Genomic DNA, 14,776 nt, shown 5'->3' with positions numbered 1-14,776 from the left:
CGGATTTTCAGCGAGCGCTTTAACCACTGGGCTAACCCAACTCTTCGAGATTGGATTCGTTCGTTTAAACACATGTCTATAAGCAGTCTATATACCTGGTGTGGGTGTAAATAATAATCCAAACTTGCATTGCTGCAAGCCATACTGAACAACTTGTAATTGGATATTATGAATAAATGATATATCCACATAACCAAAACCAATAATGTTCGGGGGGGTGGTGGGGTAGCCTAGTGGTCAAAGCGTTCGCTCGTCACGCCGAAGACCCGGGTTCGATTCCCCACATGGGTACAATGTGCGAGGCCCATTTCCTGGTGTCCCCCGCCGTGATTTCGCTGGAATATTGCTAAAAGCAGCGCAAAACCAAACTCACTCACTCACTCACCGTCATGTTCGGATATTGGTGAAGATCTTGGTTAGAACTGATCTTCAGTAACCCATGCTTGTCGTCAGAGGCGACTAACAGGATTGGGTGGTCAGGCTCACCGACATTGTATCCTACCTGCGTAGATCGATGTTGATGCTATTGATAGCTGGATTTTGTTACCCAGACTCGATAATTTGCATACCGCCACCATTCATGTATATTACGTCCCATTTCCTTCAAAGACTTTTTCACACAACGTGTTTTTTTCTCACAAAAGGTGCATTTTAAAGTCTGACTAATTTTAATCAAATCGCCAATGACTGAAGGGATGGTGTAAATCTAGCTAGGGTGCATGCAGGTAGCAAAGGTTCAATATGTCCCCATGGTCCCTGGAATGGGGAGCTACCTTCTGTTGTTGGATTTTATTTTGGTACTATCTAAAGTGATTAAATTTTACGACAGTGTACATTTTTCTTTCGATGACAGGTTTTGAAGCTCTTACTCTACTAATTTTAACATTGAAATAAACTAGATTGTTCTCTTTACGATATGGCTGGCAAAATGCCGATGTGACGCTAACAAATCACTCACTCACAGTTGTAGTATGAATCGTCTTTATCATTAAATTTATTAAATATTTGAAACAAAAATGTTACTTACGGGACAAAAGTGTATTTCGTAACATATATTTTAATATGGCCTACTATGTTTTAAAAATTCTCTTACAACCTTTTTTTGTGGTGGCCAATGCATTTTACGAAAGCAACAGTGCTGATATATCTCAGACTGTAAATATGTTGGGGTGTTGGGTCTCTCTCTCTCTCTCTCTCTCTCTCTCTCTCTCTCACTCTCCCCCTCTCTCTCTCATATAGCTGGAACATTGCTGAGTCTGGCAAATGGCAAACAAGAACAAATCATAAATATGTCACAACAGTTAATATAAGACATTATATATAACACGATTTTCATATCGAAAATCATCAGTAATGTCATCACATCATTGTTCCATACAAATGTTGGGTTTGTCTCCATTAAAGGAGTGGTTGGGTAGCCTTGTGGTTAAAGGGTACGCTCTTCAAGCCGAAGAACCGGGTTCGATTCTCCACATGGATATAATGTGTGAAGCCCATTTCTGGTGTCCCCCGATATGATATTCCTGGAATATTGCTAAAAGTGACGTAAAACTATCTCTATGTATTAGTAACAGCTATAAGCTACTGTCGGCTTGCCGACTGACGGACTGATGACGTCGTGTTACCTGGGAGCACACATGAAGACCCGGGTCTTCTGCAACTGATGCATGTTGCATCTGTTCAGGGTATAGTGGTATGTAATCGAATTATCAACAGCTAGCAGTTCTGAATTCAGTTTTAAATTGATTAATATTTGTAAACCAATATGGGCAATGGTCGTGAACTAGTTCACTCACGTTGACAGTATCGATTTGTCAACCACACCTGTTGATATGTCTTTATGTTGTAAGGGCGATTGTTGTGGAAAGACATAACGCACAACGTTCACGTCGGTGTTATGGGTTTATCATCATCATCATCAACATCATCATCATCAACAACAACAACAACTAGCGTGTGATCGGCTCCAATGGCGACCACAACCACACCATCTCTTTCGTTAATATTTGGCAACATGTGACAAGCATGACAACCACCCAAGATAGACATTCCACACAGTTCCGTTGAAGCTATCGCTCTCCATGACATGAAAGACAGACATTTTTATTCCGGAACAGACCACCGGCCCCGAATACAATCATGATAATGTGTAGCACATCAGCACATTTCACAGTATTTCCTGTTTACATGATATAAGAAGAAACATACATTTCTTATCATACCCACATTTTCACTTTGTAGAATAGATATAAAATTTATAATTGTGGGGAAGTTACTGAAATATTAATTTCTGATACTAGAGAATGCATCACATACATAAAGTACATGCCATTCATCTTCAGTTAATAAAATACCATTAGATTTACAATATAGACAGTATCTTTCATCATAGTTCATGTACGAATATCTTTCCACAGCTAGTCTAAAATTGCAACATCTGAATCTAGCAAGTATAATTTTTAAATGTTGAGGAAGCTCATTACATAACAAGTATTTCTCGATAGTTAACAGATATTTAAAATGTTTATAATAAGTGCACTTACTGTTTGAAATGGATAGCTATTAACAGACTTAATTGCTATTCCACTTGCGCGATTTCTATGGTATTTCACCTGGCGACTAAAACGCATGTGGCAATAGGCGGCTAAACGGATCGCTTGATTCAGACTGTGTGATTTTGATGTCAGTCACTGGATTGATTGTCTGGCGAAGACACGATTATTAACTGACCTTAATGACTCATCGTCGTCGTCGTCGTCATCATCATCATCATCATCATCATCATCATCATCATCATCATCATCATTCGAGGAGCCAACAATTACAAATACGACCAGTGAAAGAGCGCACATAATTGAACTTACTGATTTCCTCAAATTATGTTTTGTAAACCTGTTTTTCACTATTAGGTTCGTTTTCTGTAGTGTATTGTCTTCTAGAGTGCACAATCAAACACACTAGAATTCGGTGAGTAAATGAATCAGATCAAAAACATGTCTTTGAGTGGTGCTTAATGTTTAAAATTTAGAAAGAAATTTTAACGGGGAAGCTATTATTTTTTGTAGAACCCAAATGTTGTTCCCGAGAGTCGACCGAATTGTGGTACAGCTAATGTTCAAGGTAAATGAAGAATGAATCTCAGAACCCATAGAAACAGGATGCTCACCACTTGCTTGATACCTGTTATTGTATCCCAGCTGCGGAGATCAATCCTCGCCATGTCAAACACTAGATTGTTTGGTCCAGACTCGCTTATTCAATAAATAATCAATAAATATTCAAAGTCTTACAAGATTATTTTTTCAAGCAGCATGGACATTAGACTCGAATGAGTCTAGGTAATTATTATTCGATTAAACGAAAATTTAGAAAAAAAAATCCCATGAATACCCGACTGGCGTCCTTAGACTGTCAGCTTATCTGCAGACTTCCCTCTTTAAAGGGTAGAATTACTGCAGTATACATCCATGGGCTTATAGGCTTCAGTAAGCGGTACCCCTGAAGGTCCCGTGGTAGAATAGGCCTTCAGCAACCCATGCTTGCCATAAAAGGTGGCTATGCTTGTCATAAGAGGCGACTAACGGGATCGGATGGTCGGGCTCGCTGACTTGGTTGACACATGACATCGGTTCACAAATGCGCAGATGGATGCTCATGCTGTTGATTACTGTCATGGATTGTCTGGTCCACACTCGATTATGTACAGACCGCCGCCACATAGATCTAGCTGGAATATTGCTGGGTGCGGAGTAAAACTAAACGCACTCACTCAGTACTGCCGTACAGACTTGGAGCAAGCTAGCTAGGCTACATGGACATCAACAAGTTATAAATATATTCAGGGTATGAAACTTCCAAACATTTCAGCCAGACCACAATGCTAGTTAGATGTAAAATTTGCCAGCCCTGACCAAAACTTACCTGCCCGCAAATGCATGTAATTTAGGTTTGACAGTCGATCCACGTAGTTTATCATCCAAATGGAATTCATCGTTTATTTTTTAATTAATAATGATTTATCATCCTAAAATATGAGGAATATCTTCATATACAAGTCGAATTTTTTACCTGACCGTCGGGCAGATGAATTTGAGAATCGGGTAGTCCACGTTCAAAATAAGTCGTCGCGGTCGGTCGGTCAGGCAGGTATTTCGAACGCTGATACATTAATTATCGGCTCACTCTCTCAAATCAGGGTTATCTACAACAGTGTAATCTCCCAACGCTTACGGACCAGTGAAGTTGTGCAAACTGTTAAACGAAAACACATTGTTTTGTGACAACCTTTTTAAAGCTTTGGGATATGATGACATTATTTTCATGGCTAAAGATGTTACTGCCACAGTGCCATTTTTTAATGCGACATTTCGTGGCAGAGACTGGTAAACGAGGATTTTACTTCCGCTTCTATCAACATGACCACAGGCGCCTGTGTTCTTCACTTCCGCATTTTATGTAGGTTGTGAGTTGTGATTGAGAGCATATTCACGGCGATCTAACGATGGCACCCAAACGGAAAAAGCCGGCCCCTGTTGCTGGTCAACCCAAGGCAAAGAAACCGAGGAAAGTGAAGGATGTTAAGGCCAAACCTACTGTGGAAGAAAAGGGTAAAGACGAAACGCCGAGTGCACGAAACTGATTACAGGTTTACACTGCTAGCAAGCGTTACACCTGGCATGTCCTTCGTTCGCTGATCTGCACTGCTGAGGACACAGGCCCCCCTAAGTAATTGCAGGAATTTCAGCAAATTTGAAGGAATTGCATCTCAAATGTAAACAAACGCAGCCCACTCGCGAAACAATTGCAGCGATATCGGTAATTTAGCGGTAATAACAGAAATACATCGGCCCTATCGGAAGCAATGTCGGTAATACTGGAAACACGATCGGCCATCTTCGGAGATTTTTCGGTCGCGAGCGGAAACTCACGCAGCAAAACATGGCGTCGTTGGAAGAAGCGCCCGTCTCGGTGAGATTTGTTTTTAGTTTCTACTATTACATTTTTATACTTATCCATCTTTGACCACCCGTGTTGAATGCGTTTAGGTATGAGGTGTTGTCGGGGCAAAAGCTTATGTTTTTAGGAAAAGATAGTCACTCTAGGAGAGTGTCACAAGTCATGCCCCTGTAGTTTGTTTACATCTGAACATCGAAGTCGTGCCGATGATACCAACGTGCGCCAGATATAACATCATTTTTGTGTAAAATGTGTTTAAATTTGTCAATTGCACTTCGTAGCAAGAAAAATTATGGCTCATAAACTTCTTCATGGCGCACGTTCATGATGTTCGTAATCATCGGCACGACTTCGATGTTCAGATGTAAACAATCTCCAGGGGCATGACTTGTGACAATCTTCTGCAGTGACTATCTTTTCCTAAAAACATAAGCTATTGCCCCGACAACACCTCATACCTAAACGCATTCAACGCGGGTGGTCAAAGATGGATAAGTATGAAAATGTAATAGTAGGAACTAAAAACAAAACTCACCGAGACGGGCGCTTCTTCCAACGACGCCATGTTTTGCTGCGTGAGTTTCCGCTCGCGACCGAATCTCCGAAGATGGCCGATCGTGTTTCCAGTATTACCGACATTGCTTCCGATAGGGCCGATGTGTTTCTGTTAATACCGCTAAACAACCGACATCGCTGCAATTGTTTCGCGAGTGGGCTGCGTTTGTTTACATTTGAGATGCAATTCCTTCAAATTTGCTGTAATTCCTTCAATTACTTAGGGGGGCCTGGGACATGTCATGACATGACCAACGTACAAATCGATGTCAACTGTTAAATAAGCTTGGTTCCTAATGAAAATGAGATTGCACTGATTAATAGTACACGTACGCGGTCAAGGTCAAACTATCTTATTGCCCAAAGTAAGCTCATAGTTTTTTGTTTGATTTTTTCCTCATTTGATTTCCCACTCGCCTATCATTTGGTTGTACCATGGCCTATGGTTTGAGAGTCTTATAGGATCTCAGTAGTGCTGAAGGGATCGTTGTTGGCACAGGTACAACAGATATACCTAAGCAGGGATAATCTACAGTATAGATCTAATCTATCTTTGTTGAGTCTCCCTGACCTAAGTTGTGTTTCTGTGCATAAAGATGTACCCCAAACAAAGTCAAATACAGAAACTTACTAGCTAGTATCCGAAAGGAGGAAGACTTCATCTAAATATTCTGCAACCCAACACCGAAACTGTTTGTAGTTGATCTGTTCAGCTTATTGCTAGGTATTAGGCATTCAGCAATAATCCACCTATATGACAGCAGTCAGTTAATAAACTACATATACATACATACATACATACATACATACATACATACATACATACATACATACATACATACATACATACATACATAACATATTGTGAATGCTTTAAGTGATTGCTTTTAATGGGTAGTATGTAGGATGCGTTTTTAAAACTGTCCACACACCAAGTCGATAATATATGACCTTGACCATTTCGTCTTGCACTCACGACTGACTGTTGGGCATTGTTTAAAGATTAAAAGCCGATTTCCTAGTAATAGTAAGAAAATATTGGAAAACTTAACTCTCTCACACGCTGTTAAGCATGCCACTTTTGCGTAAAATATTTTAAATTGCCATACTGTTATAATGTCTTCCTTTCTCAGCACCTGTAAAAGTGTCAAAGGCGAAAACAAGTATGTCGTCATCATTTGATCTGAAATCCCTTCTAAAGGAATGCAGCTGGACGAAAGCCTTACAGGACGTGTTCAAAGAGAAGTATTTTGAAGACATCCAGAAAAAGCTGGAGCAAGATTATTCAAGTGGAAAGCAGATCTTTCCTCCAAAAGAAAAGATTTTTAATGCTTTTAACCTGACCCCAATTGACAAGGTAAACAAAACTGCAAATGTGTCAGATTTGTTGAACTAAAACTTTAATCAATAACATGAAAATTCTTTGCAATATTTTGTGGCGACATTGTCCTTTTTGTACTATAAAGCCTATGATTTATGACATCAATGCACAAAGTAATTGACTGATCCTTTAACAGAAAGCATCAGTGCTTTCTTCTGAAGAGAGATAGATTGCCATGTCACCCCAAAATTTGTTTTCATTTCATCAGTGTGATGAAGATTTTTATTCTCCCAGCATCATTTTGGGAGCAAATTTTTCAACAGTTTCAACAAGAATTGGTAGATATATCAAATAGAAGCCTTTTGCTATTTACAGATTTTTGTCATTTTTCTTTTTCTTGACTTCCGTAGAAACCATTTGGATTTAGTCTCACATGGGAGGGGTGGGTGGGCTTCATTTCTGGAGCGCACCTTGAAAACCGTCCAATATCTTTCAACAAAACTTGGCAGACATATCAAATGGACCTTTAAGTTGTGCCCTTTGCTATTTGCGGATTATAGTTATTTCTGTTTTTCTCAGTTTCCCATGTGGACTTACAGAAAAAAATCAAATAGGACAGTACTCTAGGGACCCAATAGTATACATATATATGTATGAAGACAGGGTTGAGCAAAAGATAATTATAGTAACAACAATAATTATAGTAATATAAAAAAAAATAAATAGATAAGAGATAAAATAAAGTAATAGTAAATAAAAAGAAGAAAAAAAAACCTAAATAAAAAAAATAAATAAATAAATAAATGAAAAAAAAACAAAACTAAAAATAAACACACAACATGCACACCCACATTCAACCGCACACATAGTGATTGCAACTCAATTAATTAATGATACCGACATTTAGTATTACAGTACTAATCTTTAAATAATTGAGTCTGAACCCAAAAGCCAGTGATGAAAATTATGAGCATTGACCTTTGCACATGGCAAGATGATTGTATATTAAGGTTGGACGGTTGATGCATGATGAAGTGAAAATAAGAATTTCACCAATTTCAACACAGTAGTACCTTTCTTAATGACATGTTGAAGTTTGTGTTGTTTTTCAGGTGAGAGTTGTGATCCTTGGACAAGACCCATACCATGATGATGGACAGGTGAGAAGAGCAGGATCAAAACTGAGGTTTTGTTGCAGCTTATGATCCAACCAATGATATACTTTATATACAATTTCAAATATTGTTATGAAGGGGGATATAGTTGATGTCACATCCATCTGTCATCCATAATCATTTGGTTTCCAGAGAATAACTCAGATATCGTTCAATATCTCTCTGTAGGACTGGGCAGACACATCAAACAGATCTTGAAGTGGTGGCCTTTGCCGATTTTTGGCATCTAAGTTTTCATGGTCTCCAATGGAAACGTTTTGGACATTATGTAGCTGTCAAACATAATGGGGGCTGGGGGATTTGTCATATTCTGATGAATCTTGTTTAATGAGACAGTCCCAGGAGGGTCTAAGGGAGATAACTGTGAATTAAATGGAGGTCTGGGGCTAACTGTTATGGATAATTTGAACTGGTTTTGGTTTTAGGCAGAAGGTCTGGCGTTCTCGGTGCCAGATGGACTCGCTGTTCCTCCATCTCTAAAGAACATCTACAAGGAATTGACAACAGACATCCCTGGCTTCAAGACTCCTGCTGGTGGAAGTCTGGAGAAATGGGCAGTACAAGGAGTGTTTCTTCTGAATGCTACGCTCACTGTGGAGTAAGTGTTGTCTCCTAATGTTTCTGTGATATATAAGGCTGCAGAGATAAACCTAGGATGCATTTCTGCATCATTTACACATCAAACTATGGGTTGCTGCTGAGAAAAGTTTTTTTCAACTCATCCATACCAGGGTTGGATTTGGTCTTCTGCAATTTAAGATTTTATCAGGAGGCAGATAACGGGATCAGTAAATGTAAATCAGTGGATTTTCTGGTCTAGAATTATTTTACATATCTGTATCATAGCTGGAAATTTCTGACTGTAGCATTACACAACAAATAAACAAATAAACAAACATGTCAAATTATCAGACTTTGATATCAGTATTATCAGTAGGATGAACTACCTATTCGTAAATACCACTCAGACAGCCCTTGGATGTGAAATGACCTTAATGGTGTAGAACACAACTTTGCGGATTCTGATACCTTTCGGTATGCGCATACCGAAACAAATCATTAAAAATGCCAATTCAGCCTTTAAAGTTAAAAAAAAAATCAATGAAGAAAAGCCCGTGAAATTGGAGTTCAAATGATGCACTAATTTTCCCCAGTACTGGGGTTTCAACAACTGTGCTGTGCTGCACTCATAATGTATGCACAGTGAATAGGTTCACAGAGTTTGAAACAGTATGCATGCCTGGTGTATGAGGTCATGATCAGTAGTCTAATCTTGTTTGAATACAGAAACAAATAAATAAATAAATAAATAAATAATCTACTTGTTACCTAAAAGAAAAACCATGTTGATTGTGATAAGCAGACTCGTTCACAGAGAAAACTCTGGTTTATTGACACCCATATGTCTGCCTGCCTGTCTGCTAATGACAATATGCAATGCACAACTTCAATCATTGACCACATGCATTTTGCTGTTAACAGCTATCGAGCTTATAAGCCATAAACAAAGAGCCGACTAAGTGTATTGGCAAATGAACCAGTGGACAATGAAAGGTCTTTCTTACACTTGAGTGCACACCCACTTGCTCTGACTGGGTGGGTATCTCGACTGCTTCTTTTCAAGGAAGGTAAACCCAAGTACAAAATTCTGCACTTTCGATTTGTGATTATACACTTACAATTTTGTTTATTTGTTTTTTCTTAAAGCAGCACTGCATTTAAATATCACAAATAAGAATGAGTGATAACTGTTTTAATTATGTTTGATTTTTTGGTTGTCTGTGATCTTTAAGTAAAGGCAAGTAGTTCAAAGCAGCTTGATGGAAAATCTAATGTCTAGCAGTAAACATACTGAAAATGTGACCACACCATCCCAAACCACTGAAATATTAAATAGTCTCCATATCATGTTCCTTACATAATACACTGGTATATATTGACAGTACTACACAAGGTCCTGTTACATACAAGTTATATGAAACGAATCTCCTCTTCTTGGCATCTGACCGAGCAAATGCTGGTTGAAACACTGTGTTTATTTTGTTTTTGACAATTAAACACTGACATGGCAATGTCCACAATGTTTACCTTCCCACAATGCATATAAATTGTAGAATGAGTGAATACACATTTGTAAGAATATAAAAGTAATTCTGTCATAACATGACCTAACTGATATGGCTTCGATTATCCAATCAAATTGCGAGAATCTCAGATCAGGTCATTACGACACAGATCAATGAGATACAACACTCGTTTTACGTACAAGACTGGTATGTAGCTACCTATATATTGCCCTTGTTGGTAATAAATGTCCAGTAGGTTTAAGTCTGATTTTCAATATGGTTGCCATTACGACCATATTTGAAAATCTTTTTCTTTAATTATTCAAAAATCATTTTCTTTAGTTTATTCAATGTATGTGAAGCTAGTAGTGGTGCTTAGCATCCTGAATTAGGAATAAACACTATGTATGGTGGACAAAAATAGTCAGGGATCTTTGAATTTATGATATTTTGAAATTATGAATAATGATGTATACATTTTCACTCTGATAAATATCAGTCCTAACAATACCAATATCCCTAACTTATCTTGTCCAGTGTATTTAGCTTATCAAGGCTCACTAAGTACATTGCTTCTTCTCAAAGCAGGATATTAGCCATCCCAAAGCACATTTGCATGATAAATGATATTTATGAGACGAATTTGGTTATTTAAAACAATGTTGTGTAACCAGTTGAAAGTTATCCAAGGAGTGCTGTGTAACCAAACTTGATTGTTCAGTGATGATGATGTCATAATGCCAAACTGTCTGTAGTCACCTTGATATTTTAACTAACATTATTGCTCCATTCCAGTTTTTTACCAAAAATGTCAATTGTAAAACCCATTAGGTTTGTGCATTATTAAATTCAAGTTTGGTGTGTAGGGGATTAGTAGTTGTTTTTCAGTTGAATATTTTTAATTGTCACCATGAAGTAGTTGTGACAGAGTTATCTCCCTTTCATCTGTTTAATCTGTCATGGATCACACTGTTTTCTTGTCCTATGTGTGGTAAGTAGATCACAAGACTTGTGTATTGAAAAAGGAAATTTAGCTTGTGAATAAATCAAAATGTTTCAAAATATTGAGTTGGAAAATGATCCGTATTGAAAACCTGCAAGTGTTGTAATCTTTATGTCTATTGAGCTTCAAATGCAACCTTCGTCAGGTGCAACCTATACTTTGTTAGGTGCAACTTATACTTTGTCAGGTGAAACAAGGTCATTACCTAATGTTGCCATAGGTGCAAGAAGACTTAATTTCCTTATTTTGATCCCTCCTTTACTTTGTCTCTTCTGTTTCAGGGCACACACTCCTAACTCACATAAAAGCTATGGCTGGCAGAAGCTAACTGATCAGGTCATCAAGATCATCAGTGATCAGTGTCCATTTGTTGTTTTCATCCTCTGGGGAAACTTTGCTCAGAAAAAGGACAAACTTATTGATGATAAAAAGCACACCATCATTAAGAATGCTCACCCCTCCCCTCTAAGTTTTACCAAGTTTGCAGGTTGTAAATGTTTCTCTGAAACTAATGCCGCGCTGCAGAAGAAGGGGTTATCTCCAATAGATTGGTCTCTAGAGTAACAAGAGCTGTAACTGCTGTTCCTTTAAGTGAAATGAACTGTAGTATCTAGAGCCTGTAGTGATTGTACCTCAAGTGCCTGGTCCATACAGGGACTGTAGCTCAAGTATCTGGTCCCTGTAATATAACTTCATCTCAAGTATCTGGTCCCTGTTTTGACTTTATCCCAAGTATCTGGTCCTTGTCATGACTTTGTCTTGTGTGTCTGGTCCCTGTAATGACTTTATGCCAGGTATCTAGTCCCTGTGATGACTTTATGTCAAGTATCTGGTCCCTATAGGGACTTCATCTCAAGTGATTGATCCCTGTAATGACTCTATCTCAAGTATCTGGTCTCAGTAATGACTTCAATTCAAGTACCTGGTCCTTGTAATGACTTTATCTGAGGTATCTGGTCCCTGTAATGACGTTATCCCAAGTATCTGGCCCCTGTAATGACTTTATCTCAAGTATCTGGTCCCTGTTATGACTTTATTTCAAGTATCTGGTCCCAGTAATGATGTTATCTTAAATGTCATGTCCAAGTTATGAGTATATTTCAAGTGCCTGATCCATACATTGACAACTCCTGTGACAGCTGATCATTACAGTGACAAGTGCTGTTAAAGCTGGTCCACACATTGGAGAGGAGTTGTAGCAGCTGATCTGTATATCGGCAGGAGCTCTCGCAGTTGGTTGCCACGGTGGCAAGATCTGTAGCAGACTGTCATTACAGGGACCAGAGCTGTGGTAGCTGTAGCAGATTGTCATTACATGTCCATATCTGAGGCAGCTGTAATATCATATCATTACAGGGACTAGGTCTGTGGCAGCTGTAGCAGATTGTCATTATGTGACATATCTCTGGCAGCTGTAGCTACTCATCATTACAGGGACCGGATCTGTGGCCGCTGTAACATCTCGTTGATACAGGGACCAGATCTGTGACAGCTGTAGCATATTGTCATTACAGGAACCAGATCTGTGACAGCTGTAGCATCTTGTCATTACATGACCATATCTCTGGCAGCTGTAGCATATTGTCATTACAGGAACCAGATCCGTGACAGCTGTAGCATCTTGTCATTACATGACCATATCTCTGGCAGCTGTAGCATCTCATCATTATAGGTACCATATCTGTGGCTACTGTAGGAGATTGACATTACAAGGTCCAGAGCTACTCATCATTACAGGGACCAGATCTGTGGCCGCTGTAACATTTTGTTACAGGGACCAGATCTGTGACACCTGTAGCATATTGTCATTACAGGAACCAGATCTGTGGCAGCTGTAGTATCTTGTCATTACATGACCATATCTCTGGCAGCTGTAGCATCTTGTCATTACATGACCAAATCTGTGGCAGCTGTAGCATCTCATCATTATAGGGACCATATCTGTGGCAACTGTAGGAGATTGTCATTACAAGGTCCAGAGCTGTTGTAGCTGTAACATCTCATTGTTACAGGGACCAGATCTGTGGCAGCGTAGCATGTTGTCATTACATGACCATATCTGTGGCAGCTGTAGCATCTCATCATTATAGGGACCAGATCTTCGGCAGCTGTAGCATCTCATCATTATAGGGACCAGATCTGTGGCAGCTGTAGCAGATTGTCATTACAGGAACCTGATCTGTGGCAGCTGTAGCATCTCGTGATTACAGGGACTAGATCTGTGGCAGCGTAGCATCTTGTCATTACGTGACCAGATCTGTGGCAGCGTAGCATCTTGTCATTACGTGACCAGATCTGTGGCAGCTGTAACATCTCTTCATTACAGGGACCATATCTGTGGCTGCTATAGCATCTCGTCATTACAGGGACCAGAGCTGTGGCAGGTGCTCCCTGTGACAAAAATGTGATAGCTGTATTTTGTGGCCACTGCAGTGATGAGTTGTGACGCTGGTCCCTACAGCGATAAGAGCTCTGTAGCATCAGGCCTGTACAGTGACAAGAGCTGTGAGATGTGAAGCAGCTGGTCCATACAGTGAAAAGAACTGTATTAGCAACTGATCCTAGCATTGACTAGAGCTGTGAGAGCTGTAATTTACAGTCCCTGCAAGAGATGTGAGATCTGTTGCAAGTGGTCCCTACTGTGACAAGACCTGTGGCAGTCTATAGCTGTCTTCTGACCAGGTCCATCCTTGATACAAATTCATTTTCACAGATTCATACAATGAACAGTTTAAGAGAGGGTACATCAGCATATAACCAATAACATTGATAGCAGTGCTTGCTTCAATCATGAAACAACATTGTCATATGTATGGGTGAATAACAGCTGAGAATGTGTTAAGGCTCTTTAGTCAAGTGAAAGTATTATTCTCTGTATTTCTGAGGATTCACTCACTTCGCTTCTCAACCACTGTAGCAATATAAAACTGTTCATCCGGATGTCATTGTTTATTTCAAACAGTTTCACATGCACATAGGCCAGTTTGTCATAGTTCTTAGAATCCCAGAATAATTTGCCATTTACACTAGCATGCAATATTTTTAATCATTACTTTAAGACTAGTATATCTAAGCTATTTTTACACACATCTTCATAATGTAACGATTTTTTATCAGTATTTGTACACCTAGCTTGTTAAATGATAAATGCTTCTATAATTGCTTGTAAACTGATATAGTTCTTTTTACAGATGTTGTTTTGATGCAACATTAACCATATATATTTGAAGACTATATTTTAGGTTGTAATCTTCCTCCATGTTTTAAATTTGCCGTTTTTGTGAGGTTTTTCAATAAAAAACTTACCAAAGGTTTTTTTATGTGTCGTCCTTCAAAACTTCACTTTTGCATTACTACTTGACCAGATTGCTGACCATTAGCTGTTAAAATAGCTGGACATCAGTGAAGATCTGCAGAAGAATTGGTCTCTAGCAACCCATGTGTCCTAAATTGTCAGGAAGCGTGTCAGGAGTTTCAGGGATAATTTAAATCCTATTTCGTTTTAAAGTTCCTTTTCCATTTTTATGTCCATTCCTAGTGTTAGCCAAGTCAGTGAGTATGACTACCCGATCCTGCCAGTCGCCTTTTATGACAACCATGGGTTGCTAAAGACCAATTCTATAGCAGCTGCTATAGATGGATCTTCATAGGTCTAAGAGGTCTATACAGCTGAAATTGAGGCTTGTGTTGAGTCACAAGC

The 14,776-nt window shown here is 39.0% G+C and overlaps 1 protein-coding gene across 4 annotated transcripts; it reads left to right on the top strand.

Annotated features, from left to right (window-relative positions):
* The first annotated feature begins 4,408 nt into the window (after window positions 1-4,408).
* LOC137255233 (uracil-DNA glycosylase-like) lies at window positions 4,409-14,390 on the top strand. Of its 4 annotated transcripts, none has more exons than XM_067792669.1 (5): window positions 4,409-4,607; window positions 6,645-6,868; window positions 7,945-7,992; window positions 8,433-8,605; window positions 11,358-14,390. In XM_067792669.1, the coding sequence occupies exons 1-5, from the start codon at window positions 4,502-4,504 to the stop codon at window positions 11,638-11,640; spliced, it is 834 nt and encodes a 277-aa protein (XP_067648770.1). In that variant the 5' UTR covers window positions 4,409-4,501; the 3' UTR covers window positions 11,641-14,390. The 4 variants fall into 4 exon arrangements, with proteins under 4 accessions (XP_067648770.1, XP_067648769.1, XP_067648771.1 ...); XM_067792668.1 differs by lacking the exon at window positions 4,409-4,607 and adding an exon at window positions 5,474-5,714; XM_067792670.1 differs by lacking the exon at window positions 4,409-4,607 and adding an exon at window positions 5,476-5,666.
* Window positions 14,391-14,776: the final 386 nt, after the last annotated feature.

Source organism: Haliotis asinina, chromosome 11, assembly GCF_037392515.1.
Source record: "Haliotis asinina isolate JCU_RB_2024 chromosome 11, JCU_Hal_asi_v2, whole genome shotgun sequence".
NCBI lineage: Eukaryota > Metazoa > Mollusca > Gastropoda > Lepetellida > Haliotidae > Haliotis > Haliotis asinina.
This window is presented reverse-complemented; position numbering and strand designations above follow the sequence as displayed.

Coding starts and splice junctions, on each gene's coding strand:
- LOC137255233 (XM_067792668.1), top strand. CDS start 5,564: ATGGCCGATCGTGTTTCCAGTATTACCGACATTGCTTCCGATAGGGCC. Junction 6,869..7,944: donor ACCTGACCCCAATTGACAAG/GTAAACAAAACT, acceptor GTTGTTTTTCAG/GTGAGAGTTGTGATCCTTGG. Junction 8,606..11,357: donor AATGCTACGCTCACTGTGGA/GTAAGTGTTGTC, acceptor CTTCTGTTTCAG/GGCACACACTCCTAACTCAC.